Source organism: Lichenostomus cassidix, chromosome 3, assembly GCF_008360975.1.
Source record: "Lichenostomus cassidix isolate B80296 chromosome 3, HeHo_3.0, whole genome shotgun sequence".
Taxonomy (NCBI): domain Eukaryota; kingdom Metazoa; phylum Chordata; class Aves; order Passeriformes; family Meliphagidae; genus Lichenostomus; species Lichenostomus cassidix.
In genome coordinates, this window is record NC_139483.1 from 29,023,096 (window position 1) to 29,044,792 (window position 21,697).

Here is a 21,697-nt window from a genome sequence, read left to right on the forward strand (position 1 = left end):
AAGCTGATAAAAGGTTAAGAATCAGCACTGATGCTAATAACATCTCTCTAGCGAACCTGTAAATCAAATCAAATCCCAGAAGTAGCTGAATACTTTTACATATGGAGAGCATGGGCAAAAAGCTCACAAAGTTTTCCTTGTTAGCCCCCTTTTACTAGAAAAAAAACCCAAATTGACTGACTTCTCTGTTTGAAATAGCCAACCTGATCTACATTTTACAACATCAGGGTGTCAAGGTCAGTGTGACATTTCTCACCCAACTGTCCCACAGGATAAACTGGGACATTATTCATTGTAAAAATGAATTACAGCATGTCCTAGCCAATCAATTCCACTCAAGCAGAGAGATAAGAGAACGTTTATGTCTGTCTGCTCTGTGTCAAGTATTACAGACCTCTCCTTTGTTAACATCCATCCTCTACTTTTAGCAGAGGAATTGTTTTGGAAAAGGTAACAATTTTCTCCATAAAGCAGAGACTCTGCAGTATGAGAGCATCATGACAGTCTTCAAGGCTGTTCCTGAAATGAGCGACAAGACTGGCTTGTTCCTGAAGTGAACAACTTGCCCTTTGATGGGGACAACAATTTATCAGAATTTAGGAGGTTGTGCCCCCATCAGCAGCTCTGTTCAGCACTTGATGTTACTTGGGCAATGCTCTCCCAGGAAAGGAATCACTCTTGGCTGTAAAAGCTGCTGCCAAATGTCACTCAGCCCCAGCCCTGGTGCTGCTTATTGCAAAGGCATCTTAAACCCAGGACTCATGCCTGGGAGCACACAGCTGAAAACATGACATGAGGGAGTAGCCTGATCCTGAAGCCTCCAGGGTGCTGGGAGAGCCCCAGTCTGCACCACTGTCCAAGAATCACATTTATCAAAATGCTCCTTTGTGCTGGGCTTAACACCACACCATCTGAAATTATATTACCTCAATAGGCAGTTTAACTACAGGTACTTTATTGAGTATTCTTTCCCACCATTCCTCTTCCCTCATAGTGTATTAGTCATCTCCTTTGCTTTTGTAATGACAAAAAAGAGAGCCTGTGCTTGCTTAGCTGGATCTTCCCTTGCACCATGTAAAGGGAGCTGTTAGGTGGGTGCAAGCTCATGTCTGTCTCTTGGTAGAAGTGTGAATGCATTTACTTTTTTTCTTTTTTCCTCTTGTCACTCTTTTTCTTTGCCGTATTTTTTTTTTTTTAATTGAAAAAGGCTGGAGGGTTTCTTGGATCTTTCAAGCTAGGAGCTAGTGACAGGGAGCACTCACAATAGGGATGATTGAGTCTCTTTCCACACCATTCACCCAAACCATATACACTACTGAAAATTATTCTCTTCCTGCAGCAAGAACTTGAAGTGACCACCTGACATGAGCTCATGCAGACCAAACAGATACCCTTACATGGTGCAAGGGAAGATCCAACTGAACAAGCACAGGCCATACAGACTGCACAGTCCCCCCTGTATGTCCTGGAAACTCTCAGTACCTGAATCCTCTGCTGTGCTACCAAAAGCAGAAAGTCACCAACACTGCAGATGGAGATGAAGCTGTTTGGCATCACCCAAGCGATATTGCATGCATATAAATTCTTATTTAAAAGCATTCCTTTCAAAATTACATTAACGCAACAACACTAAAGATTCAAGAATTAGGAAGTGTTAAGCTAAAGCTACTTACATGAGTTTTAGTTCCACCCCATAACACTGTTTCTACATACAGTCATACATTTTTTTCCCCAACAGAATTCATGGTTTTATTCAGGACATAGAATAGAGGAAGATAATTTAATGTGAAATTATTCATTCTTACTACTGTGAAATGCCAAGCCCTATTTAAGAAGACTGAATCAAGTCAATACCAAATACAGCATTTTCTTATTCGTATGGTCCATTCAAAGACCACCAAAAATTCAGCTCCTCAATGAACACTAAAGGCTATTATCTCACATGCATAAAGAGATGATCCAAAAAATAAAGATCATATTTTAGTAACATAATAAAGTCACATTTATACAAAAATAAAATTGTGCAGCCACCAAATTTGTTTTGCATGGGCATATTCAGTTCTCCTAGCGCAGAGATCATCCTTGTCAGCTCTGCAATATCTTGCCTCACTCAACACAAACTTCCTCAGTTAACGAGGCAATGATCCTGCAGAGAAGAGCCCCCTTTACTACATCTCACATGCAAATCCATTCTTCATATTGAAGGAATAGGATCTGTGAAAAAAAAAATAAAAATCACAGAATATAGCTTCATAATTAAAAACTACTTGCATAATGGTGGCCAATAAAGGTTATGCAAGCAAAGAAGACCATGCCAAATCACAAAGCCTTCCTTAAGCCACAAACTTACCCATCACTGGGTATGAGTTAGTATTTCAAAAATTAAAATAACTTTCTGAAAAACAATGCTGTTTTTTACAGAGCATTACCCAAAAAGAAGCTATATCCTCCAAACATTTAATCTGAGGAACTTGTATTAAGAAAAGGCTGCATTAACTATGCTAGACAACACTGACAACTCACATAATTTTTTTGAAATAAGCTTTAAAAAAATCATAAAAATGCATGCATGCATGTGTGCATCAGGTTTAATAAAGAGGGTTTATGAACTATAAAAGATTTGTGAATTAATGTAATAAAAGAAGGCAGCCTCCAAAAAACAAGTATTTATGATACTAGCACAGCTTTGTCAACATTTGGTAAGATACCAAAAAGCACCATTAAAAGTTTTGTTCAGGATAAATAAAAGCAGGCTGGAATAAATTTATTGCAACAACAAATGTGATTGAAGTTTAATGCAAAATAAACTTGTAAAAGTGGTGCTAAGAGGTTTTGTGTTTTTAAGTTATTGGATCAGTTAATGTAATTAATAAAAGCCATCCTATTAGAGCATACTGAAATGATGCAAAAAAGTTATGCAGTATAAAAGTTGGCTGCAAACCACACAACTAAAGTCTTCCCAGGACAGAGGAAAGGATCTATTTTACTATGCCCATACTCCAAAGCCTTATAAAAATAAGGAAAAAAACCAACCAAAAACAAGCTAAAAGGAAAGAAAAAAAATAGACAAAATGTTAGTATAATGCTTGCTGAGCTAAAGCAAGGAAAAAACCAACTTTGAGACAAGACAACAGATAACTAGTACATTAAATATGCCCAGCCATGAGGGAGAGGGAAATACACAAGCAAATAAGCACTGGTTGGTTGATGCAGCTTCTGAGCAAAACAAGAAGCTCCAGAACACGGAGCCTAAATCAAATGCCAGGTGCTGAAAGCAAACTGCCAATCTTTGGCAACAGGGTATTTGCTATCTGCAAGAACAATGGTATAAGGGGGCAGTGATTAAATAATCCTAAATTTATAATCTCCCACAAGATAGTTATAAAGATAATCTAAAAAATCCTAAACAATACGAAGCTTTCGGCAAAGGCAGTTGCAAAACAGATCACAAAAATTAACTCGAACTACCAAACACAGGAGAAAAAGAAGAAATATAGCTCTTGCTTCTAGTGCTCAGGACACTGTCCTGTGCCACATCAATGTATCCCCATGCTTTGCCAATGGATTTTCTGCTACACAAGGGAATACTGATACTGATTTTCAAGCTGTTTCATTTCTTAGCCTTTCTCTCCCAATCCATTCCTCTTTTCTCTCTTTTGCCCCTCTCATTTTAGCTACTGCCACACCATTCTTCTCTCCCCTAATTGCATTCCCTTCCTTGGTTCTCCTCTTCAGGTTAATTCCTTCAATCCTTCCTGTTGCTACAATACTTAGTTCTAGACTACTGTTCTACCTTCCCCCTGTTGACCCCCTTTCCATTTCACCCCACACTTTCCTATTTCTCTCTCAACTCCCTCTCAGGCTTACCATTTTCCAAAACCACTGTAATTAAAACTGCAACCTCACTCCAGCCTCTCACATTTCCTTTCTCACCAGTCTATTCCTCAGCCTTCCAGCCAAGCAGTGAGGACGAGCAAAATCAGTGAAGAACATCTGCTCTCAGATCTGCACCTACTGCAGCCAACAAGGCCACAAGGAGCCCTGCTCAGCCCATGTACCAAAAGCATGTCTGGCCCAACAGTCACACATTTAAGGGGAAAGGAACACTGATCCACACTGATATGGGCTCTGGAGATTCTAGGTACAAACCAGAACACATAAAGAATTCATCCCCACAAGCAGCAAGTGACATATCACCAATACCACAGAAGCCATAGTCCTCTTGCTCATCCACATGCTGAAATAGAGAATAAGGTTTTGACAAAATGTTCTTGGAAAACATCAGCCTTAAAACAGTGTTCTATTGTGTTAAATCTCACCAAGCAAAGTCCTGCAAACCTGTAAGCTACTAAATACAGGCTCTCAAAATATTGGAAAAAAAAAAAAAAAAAGAAAAAGGACCAAGTCATCTTATTATGCAAACCACCATCTTTTCTGCCAATAGTGACTGGAGGCCACTAAAGCTGCAGGTATGTCTGAATCTACCTCTGCTTTACAAAGTCAATTTTCATACCAATCTCAATGATTCCTACTCTCCAACCCAAAGCTGGAACCTATCCCTGATCTAAAACTCAGGATGTCTTATACTCTTCTATTGGTAATTTTCCCCAAGTTCTCTATTCCATTTTAATTTCCATTCAATTTTTATTGCTTGAAAGCTATTTGGATGGACATAAAATCCCTCTGACTTTAACTTTTCTTTTCCTGCCAACAAGCAATCCTTCCTTTGCATAATCACTGCCAATGCTACCTCACATTTTAAAAAACTTAAGAGGGGCCCACTGTCATTCACCTGTCACACCAACTCAATGTTTTCCACATTTTACCTATGCTTTCATTCTGTTTAAAGAAATTGTTGGTGCCCTACTTCATTAAGCTCCAGGACCATCACCAGGCAGTTTTTGTGTGTGTAAGTCAGTTTTTTGCCTTCAGAGGAAATACATCGATGAGCACTTGATCCTTTACTTGCCTGACTCATTTCTGCTCATTCCAATTGTCAAAAAGTAAATTAGAACCAGAAAGTCATATGAGTCTGACCAGGCATCAACCATTATTATTGTCAAACCAGTCATGTACCCAGGTTCCCTCATAAACATTACCCAGAAAAACTTCATTCTTATTCAAAGAAAAATTAAAGTGATGTATGGGAATGCTAACAGTTAACATTTGGAGTATGTTTGAGGAGGATTAGATGCCCCTATAGAATTTCAGAATTCATAGCAGGGTCCTGGGTCTCTCAGGGAAAACTAGCCTATGGCAGAAAACTCTCAATGGGAAAGTTACCAATGAAACACGTGAGTAGAAAAGGATAATACTGCTCAACAAATAAAACTGTGTGCATGATTGAGAAGTGTAATCCTTGTAAAGATTAGCATATTGTCAAGTTAAAGTTGCATTTGTGAAATGGCATGAAAGGGAAGATGCTCTATAATTAGACTACTTATATTCAGACACCTTTTAAGTCAGTCCACATTTTTTGTATGACTACTCTGTCAAATGAAAGTATTATAAAAATTTCCAACACAGAGCTACTAACTTCAAGAGGCAAAGACTGAGTTGCCTTTACACAAAACATTTACTTTTATACATATCTGTAAGTAGATTGAGTTGTACCTTCACCCAAATTTAACTGAGGATATTGGGAGAAAGAATAACCTTTAGGATCATTATCACACCAGAAGTGTATCTGTTATGTGAGAGGACACATGGAGGTTGGATACAAGAGGAGTCTTTACTGTCGCCCAAGGCGAAGTGCCAGGAATTCCTGACAAGGGGAGGAAGAAGTAAGCCATATGGCTCTTGCTCTCCACCTCTGCTGTTTAAAGATCAGGCATTCATGTCTTATCACATCTTTTGGGACTTAGAGGGGGGGTGGAAACAAAAACAAATCAATATTTTACTAATTAGCAACATTTAAGCAAGCCAAAAGCTAATAAGCTGGTTTCAGCAAGGCATTTAATTATGTAGCACACAAAAGCACTATTGTTTACTCAGACCCTTAATTAGCTCCATTTACTCCTTGTCCACCGCAATTAAAAACTGCAAGTTCTTAGGTGTAAGTAATCTGAAGAAAGGTTTGAGGTCCCTCTGTTTAAGAGTATAAAGGTACAGAAAACAAATAAGAGCAAGTAGATAATAATTTCAGATATGCAAGTGTGTAATGAGAGTACAGATGAAGTCTAAGATAATTGGTGAGCTCAAACATATCCAGCTACCTGCTAGACTAGCATGTGCAAGGCACAGAGGCAGTCCTGTAGCTTCTTGCAGCTGGATCTAATGGTGTTCATTTCTCACTGAAATGCTCTATTCATGGCCAGATCAGCTGAAGAAAACTTCTCAAGCACTTGCAGAATGAGGCTCAGCTATGTCTCTTCTGAGGTGTGCCTTGACATCCTTGACAGTGCATTTCAAAGAATTACTTTAAACAAAAACATGATACAGCTATAACTAAAAAACTGCTGGAAAATATGCAGTCCTGCCAACTGCTCTGACTCCCACAGACACAGCAAGCTGATATCCTACAGCAAGCTTATCCAGCATTAATACTGTGTCCAGCAATGCAAAACCCTTAATTCTTCATAGAAGGTCTCAGGTGACCAAATCTGTACCTGACATATGAACACCATGCTCCCATCACACATATGTGCACTTCATCTGGCTACATGCAAAGTTTCCTGTTCCTATAACACATTTGATATATTTTGGTTGCAGCAGAAGAGGAATTACAGCAGAGAGCTTTTCGTTGTCCCTGTAGAAGGCCACATCTCAGCCCAGCTGGAAGGTCATACACCACTGCAGCATTATATGTACCTCAATCTGAGGTTAACTAGCAGTTTATTTAAAAAGATGTTTCTTTTGTTTAAGCAAAATTGATAAAACTCAGAATGGCATTGCCACATGGCCCAAAATAAATGCATGTTAACAACATCTATCTGTTAACAATTTTAAAAATTATTTCTGCCAACAGTCCCTGTATCTGCCCTTGAGATGAGCAACATATGTTTGAGAGTTCTCTGGTATACTACCAGATGGAGTCTAACAAACAGAGGCAGAGGTGAACGTGAAAGACTAAGATTTTTTTGTTATTACTTTAAGCAAACTGAAATTGCCAATTAGCTTGAGACAGCTTTTGGTGCAAGGAAGTATAAATTTTGAATTGCTTACAGGTTAACAAATGCAAAGCAGCATATTTTTCACTGAAAAAAGGTCACGCCCCTTTTCAGCATTATGGAAAGCTTTCTGGAAGCTTGGTTTTATTAAAGCAAAGAAGGGAAGAAATTTAATAAATGTCTAATCATCTTCAGAGTATCCAATATTTGAAATGAAATTTATTTTCTTGCATACAAAATGACAAGCAGGTACTTTAACTTTACACTCACATAGCCATCTGCTGTCTTGGTTTTAAGACCACCTCAAACTGTGAAGCTAGATGATTAAACCAAAAGTGAGAGAGATTAAACCAGACAAGGTTTAACTTGGTCCCTTGAATCAAATGTTCCTGCCATACATATAACTTCAAAAACTGTCTGAAGGAAAACTCTCACACAAGTGTCTGCTTCCTCAGCTGTAGGGCTTTCCACAGACCCCTCTAGAAAGCAACATACATTGTTTCCTTTGGTCTACCTTGCACCCGCAATAGTAGGGCTTCACCACCACAGCACTGCTACCCATTGGAGGTCTCACAAACAAAAGCAAGCACCTTTGTTTCTGTTTTTGCTTTTTGCTGGCACTAGGGCACTCTGTCCCCAAATTCCCTTCCCCTCTGAGTCTGAACGGTGCCCAAACACAGGCAACTCAGGAAAAGGGAAGAGCACCAGGAGAACAGATTTAATTCAGCAGCACAGCAGATTCCTCAGAAGTGCCGCTGCTTGAACATCAGCCCTCAATGACCAAGTTTGACAGCAAGGGGCTGTGGGGAACACTAAACATTTAAGAAAAGATTAGCTGCAGAAGCTTTTCTGATGGTCCAGCCACCCCAGGAGCAATGACACAAAATCCTCCTGAGACAGAAGTCTGCTTGTGGTTCTCTGTCACTTGGGTCATGGTATGGCATGCACAGACCCAAAGCACTTGTGGCAACACCTTGACAAACACAACAATCCTTGGTGGGCACAACAATCACAGATGGATTTTGTTTGGAATCAGATGGATTCATTTCAACACTTTTGGTTTTCCTGCTTGTGTAGCAGGGAATAGAATCTGAAATATTGCTGTACATGATACCATTAGAGTTGTGCAATTGTGTCAGTATAATTACAGCTTTTGGGAAAAGAAAGGCACCACACAGGAAGGAAGGTACTAGTTCATGATTTAAACAACAGCCAGAACTAAGACATTACACACTAAGGCTGTATGGGGACTGTGCAGACAATTGCCATCATCTCTGCTGCACTGCAAGAAGGTTTGTCTGTATCTCATAACCCTAGGGAAACTGCTTCAAAGAAGCGTAAAATCCTCATGGTCAGACTGCTAACGTCTGGCACTCGGGAGTTTCAAGGTAACATCCCAGTTCCACCCAAAGCCTCATGCAGAGCCCACACCTACCTAAAGACACATCAGGAAAAGAAGTTCTGCCACCAGAGAGAAAATGGAGAGTGCTGGGAAGAGGGTCTCAAATGTAGGTTACATCAGGGGGAAATGAGACTGGGAAATGAGCTGGACATATCTTTGGAACTGAAGATACTCTGGAGCAGTAACTCAGTCTCCAATTCTGCATTACCACACCCCCACGTGAAGCTCAGCTCATGAGTGACTGGGCAAAATTGTTGTGTGAAGTACAGCTGTGGTTCCAGACATCTCCACAATTCAGTCAGACTGACTACAGCTCCAGTAGCCAGAGGCAGCCACAAGGTTACTGTCAGAGGTCATCTGGTATTACTGCTGCATATTTTGCCACCAGAGAGACTTTCAGGTCTCTCACGTCACAAGCTGGAAACCACTAACATTTCCAGGGGTCCCCAGGCTGTGCTTTGCCTGATGATCTGGGAGAACAAAGGAGCAGGCGTCACCATTGCAAAACATAACATAGTAAAGAGAGGATAATACAGATAATAAAGTGAATTATGGGAAACAAGTGATTCAAGCAAAGGTGAATGACAATGGAAGTTATTAGTAAAACAAAGAAAAGGATTTCAAAGTAGGAGAACGGTAGATTTAGAGAGCATAGGGAGCTACAAAGCACTGGGGCCTCGTGGACAGCATAAATTAAGGAATACAAGCCACCTAGTCCTTTACCTGGCACAAGAAACATTACAATTTAATGGGAGTTTGGCAGTTCAGAAATCCTCCAAAGTCCTGAGTATGGTTGTACTGGAAGACTTCATAGTGCAAATCATTAGCTCTTATGCCTCCATCCAGGACTGAAAAGAATCCAATGCACTCCTGAGGCACAGCTTCTGGCTTGGTTGCATCCAAAGAATCAGACTGCTGCTCAGTCTGGTGTGAAACAAAACTGCTCACACCTAATCAGTCAGAGTAAGCAGAACAATCAGGGGTTCCTTCAAAATTCACTACAGTGCCACAGCAAGATACCAATACAGATACAAACAGCTAATTCATGTGTCAGACCCCTCAAAACCAGAGACAGGCACAAGGCTAAAGCAAAAACATTCAAAGATTTCAGATTTTGAGTGGAGATCTCAGTAACAGCCACATCTGTGTACATCCAAGCCTGCAGCCAGCCTTGGAACAGCCCAGTGCATATAGGATCAACTGATGTGGCCACTGTTCACATAACTCTTGTCTGAAACTAGTACCTCTGGAAGGTTTTTTAATTAAAAAGGATTTAGTGCTATTAAACAATAAAATATCAGAACCCCAGAGGAGGCATAATTGCAAGATGAAGTGTGCAGCTCCATGGTTTCCAAATCCACATGGTGTTACTGGCAGCTGGCCTTCAATTATGAGTAGGTAACAAGAAAAAGCACAGAGCCAGTGACAATGAGGCAAGGTGCCCGCTGTCCCTTAAAGGAGCCCCTACTGCTCCCCTCGAGCTTCTGCACTGATTGGACTTTGAGACAGCTAAGGCCCTAGAACTTGTCATAATCTCTCTGACTACAGTGTGGATAGCAAGGTGTGCAAAGTTTACCTGGTGTAACTTCAGTGCTACCATAACCTGAGTGGGCTGCACATACAGCAGCAAAAGCTTCAACACAAGTACATAAAATTTGCCTTCAACAAGCTTTGGCTGTGGTCCAAGATATGTACTGGCAACTTTGCAGAACAAATGCATTTAACAATAACCTCCCTCCTGCTACTTCAGTATATCCCCACAAAGACCTGTCCACAGTGGAAAATGCACAAGAACAAATAAGCCAGAGACGGAATGAAATAGCTTGTACAGATTTGAGAAACTTCTGTAGCTTGCTTTTTCAAAGATGTATAAGCAGGCCAAAAAAAGCTTTGCTTTGGTTTGGGTATTTTTTGGGGGTAGGGAAGCAAGGCATGCAAAAGTTAAGCACGTGCTTGCTTTGAATATCCGGACATTTCACTTAGTATTTTCAAAGCTTTTCAAAATAATACTTGAAACCAAAGAAATCTTCCCAAAGAGAAAATTTAAGAATCTCACTACAAAGCCCTGAACAAAATACTCTGACAAAAATTAGATTTCCCTCCACTTTCCATTTGCCCCGATGATCCTGCTTCTTGCTGTCAAGAAGCAAGAAAGAGCTTCCTCACTACATGCACAGAGCTATTTTATATGGTACTCAAGGGACACAGATGACTTTATGAACTCCTGCCATGTAGTTAGAGCCCAGCAGTGTCTGAGCTCCTCATCTGCTATGATACCAAACCTCTGCACTGTGCTGTGAGACACATCAGCCATCAATTTCTCATAGCAGTGACAATGATTTAACCTGCACTGAAGCAGAGACTACTCTAAACCTCAGATGCTTTGGCTTTAGTGTGACAGTCATTACCCAGATACCCATAATATTCTTATTTCATAATTTTCTGTTAAGAAAATAATACAATGACCAATATAATTGAAGCAGATGAATGCTAATACACCTGCAATCACACCAATCAGGAAACTGATCTACATGAAAGAAGGGAAAAAAAAAAAAAAGACTCAAAGGAATGAGGAGAAATCCCCATATTTCAGTTGGGTGAAACTCCCAATCTAGTTTGCTGCATAACTACAGATGGAAAAGAGACAGCAGTGCAGTGCCACCAAAGAAAGATAAAAGAACTCAACCTTCAGGGCACATCTCAAAAGTGCACGCACAAATGAACATCGAGTATTTCAGTAAAACCTGTAATAAAAAAAAAAAAATCCTCTAAAGATTCAGGTTCAATTTACTTACCTGTCACAAAAAGTCTGCACAAGTATAGGGGTATATGGTTTCAAGCATAAAATCTTGGTCTAATGTTGTGATCTTTCTTCCATTCAATTATCATGAACATATTCCCAGCCCTCAGAGTCCATCCTTGCAGACAGCATGCCAATACTGACCCTGTCAGAGATGCTGACATACCTGCTAGGTAACAACAAAAAGAAGTCTCAGCCTCAGTGTTTCTAAAGGTCTGACATGAGGGGGACAGTATGGATTGCTGTACTTTATAGGCTGCCATTGCAAGCAGCACTTTCAAAAAAGGGCTGAAGATGAATGTTACAGTTACAAGGCAACTGATCCTGTAGGAAAAAACCTTGCAAATGCACATGTTCCTTAGCTCAAAAGACCTGCAGGCCCATCCTCCATGGATTTGTCTCACGAAAGGCTGGTTTTGAGTTTCTCTATTCATGCAAGTCTGAATAAGCATACAGCATGGAACACTGGTTTAACTCCCACCATTCTCAATGAACAGATTCCCATCTCCCTGCAGTTGCTCTCGTACCCTGACATAAATGAGCAATCCCAAGTTCTGGAGAAAGCATTACTGCTGAACCGTGCCCACAGTGCAGGCTGGGATTCAGAAGCCACCACATTAAATGAGCAAGAAGAAAGTCACACCTCAGTGAGCAGCTCTGTGGCAGCACATAGGGACAAGAACTGACTGACATCATGTGCACTTGGACTTGTCGCACAGCACCTGCCTGCTGAGCAGGTGAAAAGTTCTTCATACCATTTTGAGCCTGCCACTCTGCTAGGCAACCTGCTGGGCCACATCTGTTGTTGAGAACTGCACAACAGCAGGCTCAAGACTGACAGCCACTAGGACAGGAGTGGTACACAAACAGCAAAAGCTAGTGAAGCATAGTTTGCAAAGTTGCATAGTTGCAAAACGTGTAATTCCCCAAGGAACGCTCCAACTTCCCAAGCATTTACCATGCAAATTCTTCTCCCCATCTCATTCTGGCTGACACCAACAGAAATTTGTTATGCCTGACAATAACTGGTTACCAAGACTTATCATCCTATAAAAAAGAAATTAACGGAAACAGAATCACAAAACAGTCAACACTGCAATGAGACTCTGGAGATTTCCTAATACAACTAGCAAGTTGCTCAGGTTCATGTCTAGCCAGGCTATGGCCATTTTCTTCACGGAAAGAGACTCCAAAACCTCTCTGGGTCACTTGTTCTAGGCATTTGACAAACCTCATAGTAAAATAATTATGTTTAAAGGAATTTTTTTTTTTTCAATTTGCATACACATGGATTAGATTTCCCCTGAGGCCTTCTCTTCTCCAGGCTGAAGAATACCAGCTTTCTCAGTCTCACCTCATCAGAGAGATACTCCCATTCCTTATTAAACTTCACAGTCATCTCCTGGACTTGCTGAAGTTATGTCCATTCTCTCTCACCCTGGGGAGCCCAGAACTGGACAAAGAACTCCAGATCTGTCACAACCCCAGAGTACAGGGGAAGAATCTTCCTCTTGAGCTGCCAATGATTCGTTTCCTAATACAACCCAGGAAATGTGCCATCAGTGTCCTTTGCCTCAATGGCCCATTGGTTCTCATGATGAGCTTGGTGCTCACCAGTACCTCCAGAGCCTTTTCTGCAAAGGTGCTTTCCATCCAGTCAGTACTGATACACACAACTATTCCTCCACAGAGGCAAAGCATCACAGGACTCCTGTCAGTCCATTTTTTCAGCCTTTTGTCTAATCCACACTTCATCAGTTTGTCAAGGATAATGTGGGAGCCCGTATCAAAAGTCTTACTAAAGTCAAGGTAAACACATCCACTGCTCTTCCCTTAGCCACCAGGCTAGTCCTCTTATCAGGTTCATCATGCATGATTTCACCTTCATAAACCCATGCTGACTACTCCTAATCAATTTCTTTTCCTTTATGTGCTTGGAAACAGTTTCCATGATTATTTGTTCCATTACTTCCCTGGGGACTGACAGAAGGCAAATCATCTCTAATTCCTCACATTTGCCTCCTTGTACTTCTTGAAGATAGTGGTGACAATTGCAGGAATCTCCCTCAATTGCCATGACCTTTCAAAGATAATCAAGAGTGACTTCACACAGGCATTAATCACCTCATTCAACGCTTGATAGTACATCCTTATCAATTGCTGTGGACTTTTGTATACCCTATTAAAGTTTTCCATATTCCAATCCTCATCCAGTAAGTGTTCATTGCTTCTGTCTTTGCTACTGACCTCAGTGGACTGGGATTGCTGAAGGTGAGTTTTAACAGCAAAGGCTGTGATGAAGAAGGCAGTCACTACTTTTCCCCATCCTTTGCCAAAGATTCTCCTGCCCCACTCAGCAGTGGATCCAGATTTTCTCGTATCTGTTTAGAAGACTTATTAGCTGCTCTTCATATCACTTGTCAGATTCCAGGCAGGCTATGGCTTTCCCAATACTATCTTTGAATGGTCAGTGTCTCTGTATGCTTCCTAGGTCACCTTTCCCTGCTTCTAGCTCTTCTACATTTTTATACAGAAGTGATCATGTCATGAAGAGACTCACACTCAATGCTTCCTCCGTTTCAGTACCCCATCATAAGCAGCATTCAGTTCCAAATGACTCAGTTCAATTCCCAGGGGATTTCTGGGGGTATACTCCAGCAAGCTTTCTACAAACCTGAAAACCTGACTCCTAATCAAGGAGTCTTAAATGAGCAGCAGTCTTAAATGAAGACTTGGCTGAAGCACTTCATACTTAATGATGTCCTTCCCTGAACATGTTTTGAAGGTGCTGCCCAAACAACATCTCATCTTTTCCTCCTCTCCATTTCCCGTAGGTGATGAGATGGAAGTCCTGCAGCACTAGAACCTATTTCAAGTTCCAAGTAGGGGGCTAAGCAAGAACACCTAACAAACATGCCCTAGTAACCACTCTAAATCACAGGGTGCTCAATTTCCTATTGCTCTAGATCTTCTATTATAAAGACATTCCCTCTTCATCATGGCAGCTCATTAGCATTCACTTTGAACGTGACTCCGCAAGATGTCATGGAATACTACCCAGTCATGGTAATTCAGACTCTTAAATCACATACCTGGCACTGATACAAACTTCTTGTTTTATACTGGACAATGAAAGGCCTCCTTGATCCATTCTTATTCGTCACTGATGAAAAAGACGTTAAGGGATATGCACAATTTGCTCAACAAGGGAACACATCCAGAGGCTTAATGATTTTCTGAGGTATTTTGCTATTCTCCCTAGCAAGGAGTTACAGAATGCTGCTCTTCTTTTCACAGAAACAAACTTTTTTCAGGATAATTAATTTTTTAAAAAACTTATTTCCAAAAGTATGAAGGATATTGCACATTCCAATAATTTACTAATCTGTAGCATTTTGTTAAATCTTGGCTCTTTCCAGCAGAGGTTTCAAGAGCAGTTGGAAGTCAAATAACTCTGTCCAGGGTCTTAAAGACTGGAAGTAAAAGGCTTAGGAGAAAGAAGTTACATTCTATGAAGAGTTGTAGGTATCCAGAAATAACAGCATTATGGAAAAAACATTCTGCAGTATCCAATCATTTTATGTTAATTATGAAGTAAATATGAATTTCATACATTTATAAAGGCTTGTTTAGCCATTTCAAAAGCATAACATCTTTAATAATCTGAGGAGGATTAGCAAACAGCATTTTGACTTCTGAGGTCACTTAGGAAAGCAGGCAAGGCTGAAGAGGTGACCAAGGGCAGCCTCTGCAAGGAGAGGCTGGAGCTGTCCCGTGCTGGACACTACTGGTTCCAAAGCCCCCCTGTAAGGGCACAGCTGAGTCCCTCAGCCAAGATCACAGAATCACAGAACTAGTTGGAAAAGATAATCGAGATTTCAGATCATCGAGTCCAGCCTATGATTTAACACCACCTTGTCAACTAGACCACGGCATCAAGGGAAAACATACACAAGAAACAGCCAAACACTGCCTGGCAGTGACAGGTGAGGAGTGTGAGAAACAGCCCTGTGAGGAGCACTGTGGTCAGAGAAGATGGAGGTGAGGAGATGCTACAGGCACCAGGGCAGATTTCTTCGCAGCCCCTGGGATTCCATGGTGGATGAGATGAACTGACTTTAGTTCGATGCCAAACACCCACCCAGCCACTCTCCCGCCTCAGCAGGATGGGGGAGAAAAAGTAAATTGTAAAGTCTTGTTGCTCAAAATAAATAAGTAACCAGGAGAAATAGTGGGAAAAACTGGTACTGGATGTCGTCACAGAGGGGAATAACTATGGGAAACACTTTGCAGCTGTAAATTGGGGAAGGGCCAAGGTGTGTAAGTGTTTAATCTTTGTCAGTGCTGTGGTGGGATTTTAAGTGTGGGAATTTCCCCACACACACACCACCAACTCTTCAATATAATGACAGTTTAGTAAGGAAAGCAAAAGCTGCACATGCAAGTAAAGCAAAATAAGGAATTTATTCACTCCTTCGCATTTGCAGGCAGACATCCAGCTGCTTCTTGGAAAACATGCGTAACCATTACTTGGGAGGACAAATATCATAATGAATGCCTCTATCCACTTCTCCCCCCTTTCCCTGAGCTTTATTGCCCACCACAGTATCATATAGGAGGAATATTCCTTTGGTCAGGTCAGATCAGATCAGCTGTCCCAATTATGTCACCTCTGAACCTTCTGCAGACCCCCAGCCTTGCTGGCCTCAGGCAGGGCTTAGAGTGAGTGCTTTTTGCTGGGCAAGAGCTGTTCTGCAACAGCCATTGGTGCACTATCAACACTTCCAGCCAGAAACAGCACCACAGGGGCTTTTGTGAAGAAAATCACCTCCAGCCCAGCCAGACCCAATATCATCTCCACCCCTTATTTCATGCTATTTTTATCATGCCCAGGTCACACATTACACAATACATTTAAGTAATCTCTGACCATCCCATCCCTTTCCTTTGTCATTCCTGATGTCCCCTCATACCAACACTTACAACATGTTCTCCACACTTAAACCATACACTTTGCACCCATCAATCAGAATTATATATCCTCATTAGCTAATATCCTGTCCTTTAACAGAGACCAAAGCCAATTTCTCCACACCACCGTAGCTGGCTAATAAACTGCTTCATTTAGACTTCAAAGCATGGAAAGGTCTTCACAAAGAACAAGCTGTACAAGTCACCGGTTTGAAAGACAGAATACTACATAAAGTGATCTAATACACCTTGCCTTCAAGTGTACATGCACATAACAGTGTAACATCTAAAGGTTACATTCAGTCCTTCATAGAAAAAGTTTTTGAAACTACTAAAAATGCCTTCATCTCACAGCATTGAGAAGTTTATCTCAGGAAACAACACAAAACACTTTCACTTTAGACTTTTTTGTCTGTATCTTCTACAGGATGACGTACCACTTAGCTTTGTTACTTTTATCTCAGTTTTCCAACTATGCTATTAGCATCATTAGATAGCCTTCAACAAGCACACAGAGCTAAGTTATTAACAGTCACCACTATCCAAGTAGCAAAACCAGACGAGAGCAAAAAATATCCAAACTAAACATAACCTCTAAGAAGTCTGTTCTCTCATTTTCATCTTCTCCTGCTAAACGGAGATAAAGAATGTATCATCCCTCCTTTTAAGTTACAGAGAACTGACTGCACTCACAGCCATTCAAGCCAATCTTGTCCTTGCTAAAACTGTGCAAGGAAAACAGGATTGGTTTGAAGCTGTGCCTGTAAGGAAAGGCTCTTACCTGCATTAGCCCAGGGAAGATACCAGGGGCAGCTGACATTCACGTAGGTGCCAGGCAGTCCATCTGGCCAACAGGCATAATTGTCAAATGCTCTGTTGCAGAACTTGCCTTCTGCAGAGAGAAAAGAGTGAGTCATGCCACTGCCTGTAGTAACACTGCAAGAAGGAAAAGATTGAGGAGAAGAATATAAAAGGAAATACAGACATGCATTTAAGCTTTGATGTGGAATTAAATAACATTTACTTATCCAAAAGAGTTTATCTCCACACAGGAAACTGTTGTTTCAGGGAGGCACAAAGGAACAGATTAGGGGCTTATGCTGAATCAATAGACAAGAAAGTAATGGATTAGTATTAATTTACCTATCTTTTCTTTTTTACACCCTTACCTGTCCCAGTTTAATTAAAATCATTTTTGCTATGAACACGAAAGATAATAATTCCTCAGAATTGTTCAAAGTCATGTAGTTGGAAAGTCTACCCTAATATATAAGTCCACCAATGAAATACCCACACAAAACCATAACTTTGCATTACAGTTTAATCAACATGAGTATACTTCAGATTCATTAAACTGTCATTCTTAGAGGGCAGCACTCAACTGCTCAACAGAATAATGCAGCAGAGGGAGATGAATGTGTCCCTGCCATTGTCATCAGCTACTGCTCTCACTCTGACATAATAATGTAGTTAAGACAAGGAATATTAACAGTTTTGAAATAATTCTTCACAGGCACAACTTTAAACTCATCTTTATTCAGTGTGTCACAAAAGCACTGAAGCAGAGGAGAAGCTGCATGGTGTCCAATTGTGAGCATCACTGACAAGTCACCATTGCCCTCTAAACACCACAATGCTGGCACATCACAGATGCTCTGATCACATTACAGCAGCTCAAACACTAAGACAAGTTACATTACCATTTTCCTTCAGTTATTTGTTTTTCTTCCAAAGGCACTTCAGCATTTTACAATGCTCAAAATAATTTGCGGGTTGTAAAGTTGGTACTTTACAAATGCCTAGTTCAATGTGAAGAGTGTGGTCCCAAATTTCCTAGCACCTTGATGACTAAAAAAAGTTTCAGAGCTATTAACATTAGCAGCTGTTTGATATGGTACAGCTACTACTTGCCACTGCATAACACTGAACCTAAGGACAAACATCTTTACAATGAAATTGTTCCATAAAACACTTCCCCCAGCACAGGGAAGATCCCCACAGAGAACAGGCAGAAGCAAATGGGAAGAAGAAGCAATGGACCAGAAAGAAGTATTTTCAAGCTCCTAATCACTCCCTTGCTACTGTTATCATGCATTTTAAAAATCAATACTTCGTATCCCTACCAAACCAGCTTACCTGCCACAATGGGGGGTGTCTCATACAAGTATTTCTGGCACTGCAGCTGATACTCCTTCCACTTCTGCATAACCCCAGAGAGGGACCCATCTGAACTCTGAAAGAGAAATCATGAGTCTCAGACACTGCAGGGATTTAAATTGTGGGGGTTTTCATTCAGAATCGGTAGGTCAGTGAGAAAATGACTACAAAAAGCCAGAACAGCACTGCTTATCACAAAGGGTACAAGATGATGCTATGTATTTGCCTAATTTCAACCAAAGAAATCCCTTCTATTTGTACCATGAGGAAACAAAACCTGCACAAACTATATCATATCCTCACTGAAACCCAAACTGAGCTAGCCTTGCTCTCTTGAACATGGCCCAGTTGTGTGATTTATTATCTCATGAAAAGACAGGGACAGCAGTAAGTTCTTTATTAATACAGGTTTTCTTTCCAACAGTAGTATTTCTGTTTTCTCATAAATGAAAACAAGTTAATCCACTGCATTCAGCAGCTATTCCCCAAATATCTTCAAAAATGCGGATGAAAGCTTATTTTTTCTTCCCTGAACAACTCTTCTGCATCCTGCATGTTTTTCCTGAAACTGCAGAAAGAATGGGTATCTCCTTTTTGCACATTTTGACAGGCGGCAGGCTCCACCATCAGCTAGCCCAGGTAGTGAGGGTGCAGGGGCACAGCATGTACAAACTTCATCTGAGGACAAAGGAAATTAGCTGTTATTGCAATGAGCAGGTAACTCAGGGCTGGCTGCTCACTCAACCCTAGCAGACGTCCTACCTGGCTCAAGAGAGATCCAGCTTTACTCACTGCACTTGAGTAGAGACATTATTCCTTCTCTCCTCTCTTTGTATTTGTATATCAGGATTATATTTTGATAATATTATATTAAGCTTGAATATCAGGATTAGGAGGCTGTAAGTGATAAAGAATGCAGGTAACTCAGCCTTCTTTTTCCAGAGAAAGGCCCAAGGATGTTTCAGACATACAATCATCAGCATGAAGCTAATGGTACAACACGCTAAGGCTGCTGAGTGGAAGAAAATTCATTTAATCCCAGATGTCAATCAGTTTATTTAGTGAAGCATGAGGGTAAATAATCCTTGCAGTTTTGCCTTCCCAGCTTCAATTGCTAATTTTTATTTTCCACTTGTGCTTCTTAACCTTTTTAAAGACTGTTAGAATAAAACCACGGTATGGGAATAACTGTTTTAAAATGAAGAAGTAATTTTAAAACTCTACTGCATTTCAGGAAAGACAAACTGAATGCTGCCCACTACAAACAATACAACTAAAATTTAGACACCAATGCAATCCCCTTGGTATAAAAGAACAGAAGTAGGACTGGCATTCTTGACTACAGACCTCTCAAGTCCTCTTCTTTTATATCCATCCAATTTAAAAACTGTTTGAAAAGAAATAAACCAAGCACCATATGCATAATACTTCTGCCTGGATTAACCCACTACATTTAATTACAATATGGTCTTGCATATGTGATGAACAGGACAGCATTTAGTAAATACTTCTGTTGTGTTTCAAGAGTAAGTACCTATAACTTAACTTGTAGCTAGGGCCTCACAGCCATAATTTTAGAAGAATTTAGTCAGCTTCCCCGATGTTAAAACAAGCACAAGCCTGTGGATCTTGGAAACTCTGTCTCCGTTTGCCTGATTTCAATCGCCTTATCTACGCCAATAAATGCTGCAAAGTCTGTCTATTGTAAAACAAATGGATTCTACTGAATGTACCTATGGAAACAAAAACCTGGAGCATAGTAATATGTGCTCAACATACCTGAAGGGGAAAGAAAACATCACCTAAATTAGGTCTACAGGTGTGTGTAGAGGAACAGATAATCAGTAACTGAAACTAAAATGCCATTTACAGGTCCATGCAGGATAAATAAGGGTGGAATACCAGAATGACCAGAATACAGAGAGGGAAACAGTTTTCAAACTTAAGTTTTCCTCAGGCAGTCATTACAAAGTGGCTTTTAGGTTATATATCTTTTAGAATCAGAGAATGGTTTAAAAGTCTGCATTTTACAAGGGTAGTAAATTGAAGTCAGACAAGACTGTTTCACTATCCTCTCATCACCAGGTTGGCACTCTAATAACAGAATTAAAAGGAACATTTTGAGGATGAACTTGTAAATTACAATTCAGAATAGTTTCAGAAGTTATTAAACATCACACATCTTCCCAAAAAGTAACTATTGATCAAGCACATTGATGACTACATCAAGTTAATCCAAATTCAGCTTTTAAAATCATTACAAGATAAAGATGCATACAGAGTTTCATTTACATACAAGACTATCTTTGAAAATATCCTGAGAATATCCTAAAACTGCTTACACTAAGAAAACTAGCTCTTTTGAAGTCAGGAGGGTTTAAAGTAATTTTTTCTAAATCAAGCTTTCATCTATTGCCTTCATGAATGCAGGGAGAACCAGCTTTAACTACAGCTTAAAAGCAAGCTTCTATCCCATTATTTAATGAAAAAGTAAAAACATTCTACTTATATTGTTTTTTCATAATATGAGAAGACAACCCTAAGAAGGAGATAAGCAAACTGTAAGAGTGAAATAATTAGACATGCCTTTCTGTGGAGATGACTGATGTGGTAGACAGTTTTCTATTATCTATAGTTTGTTGCAATAAGACAATTAAATATAAATTCTAGGACTACATAATTTGTTCTCCCTATGCAACAGCTCACTGTGGCTCAGCTAAATACCATGGTTGGGTATCAGAAAAATTGGCTTAAACTGGATTTTAATATATGTTAATTTCTATTTCTCAGAGCTTATGGCCCACAGGAACAAGAATCACAATTTACACAGTGTCACAGATTTACCACGTGAATAGTTATTCAAGTAAGAGATACTTGTATTTTCTCAAAAAGTTGTTTAATTCCTTCTGCCACAAAGTATAATTGAACATATCCAAGGCCAAGGTTTCTGGGTCAGTACCTAAAATTTGGAGCAACTGGAAAATGTATAGCTTTGTTAAATTCAGAACTATGTTTTCATTGCTAAAACCATGTAGTTATAGGTTTACTTTGGTTTTTTTTTTCCCCTGTTATATTCAACCATGGGAGGAAAAACAGCAGTAGTTTTACTGAGGTGAAAAATATATCATAGAAGGATAGTGGAGGAGAAGATGGAAGCACGGCTGACTGGTTAAGGTGGAGAAGTCAAAAGGCGTGAATGGATGAAAGACATTAAGGAGGTGAGTGATGGAGCAGCCTAAGGAGCATGAAACAAATGCA

General features: G+C 40.2%; 1 protein-coding gene across 2 annotated transcripts in view; it reads right to left on the minus strand.

The window, feature by feature from the left end:
* Positions 1 to 21,697, minus strand: part of GLP1R (glucagon like peptide 1 receptor) — an 82,253-nt gene that overhangs the window by 38,182 nt on the left and 22,374 nt on the right. For both annotated transcript variants that reach the window (XM_085055081.1, XM_085055080.1), the window contains exons 2-3: positions 18,419 to 18,515; positions 17,064 to 17,174 (exon numbers count right to left, since the gene is read on the minus strand). In XM_085055081.1, the coding sequence (XP_084911207.1) occupies positions 17,064 to 17,174; positions 18,419 to 18,515 (208 nt within the window). The remainder of the gene's footprint in view (positions 1 to 17,063; positions 17,175 to 18,418; positions 18,516 to 21,697) is intronic.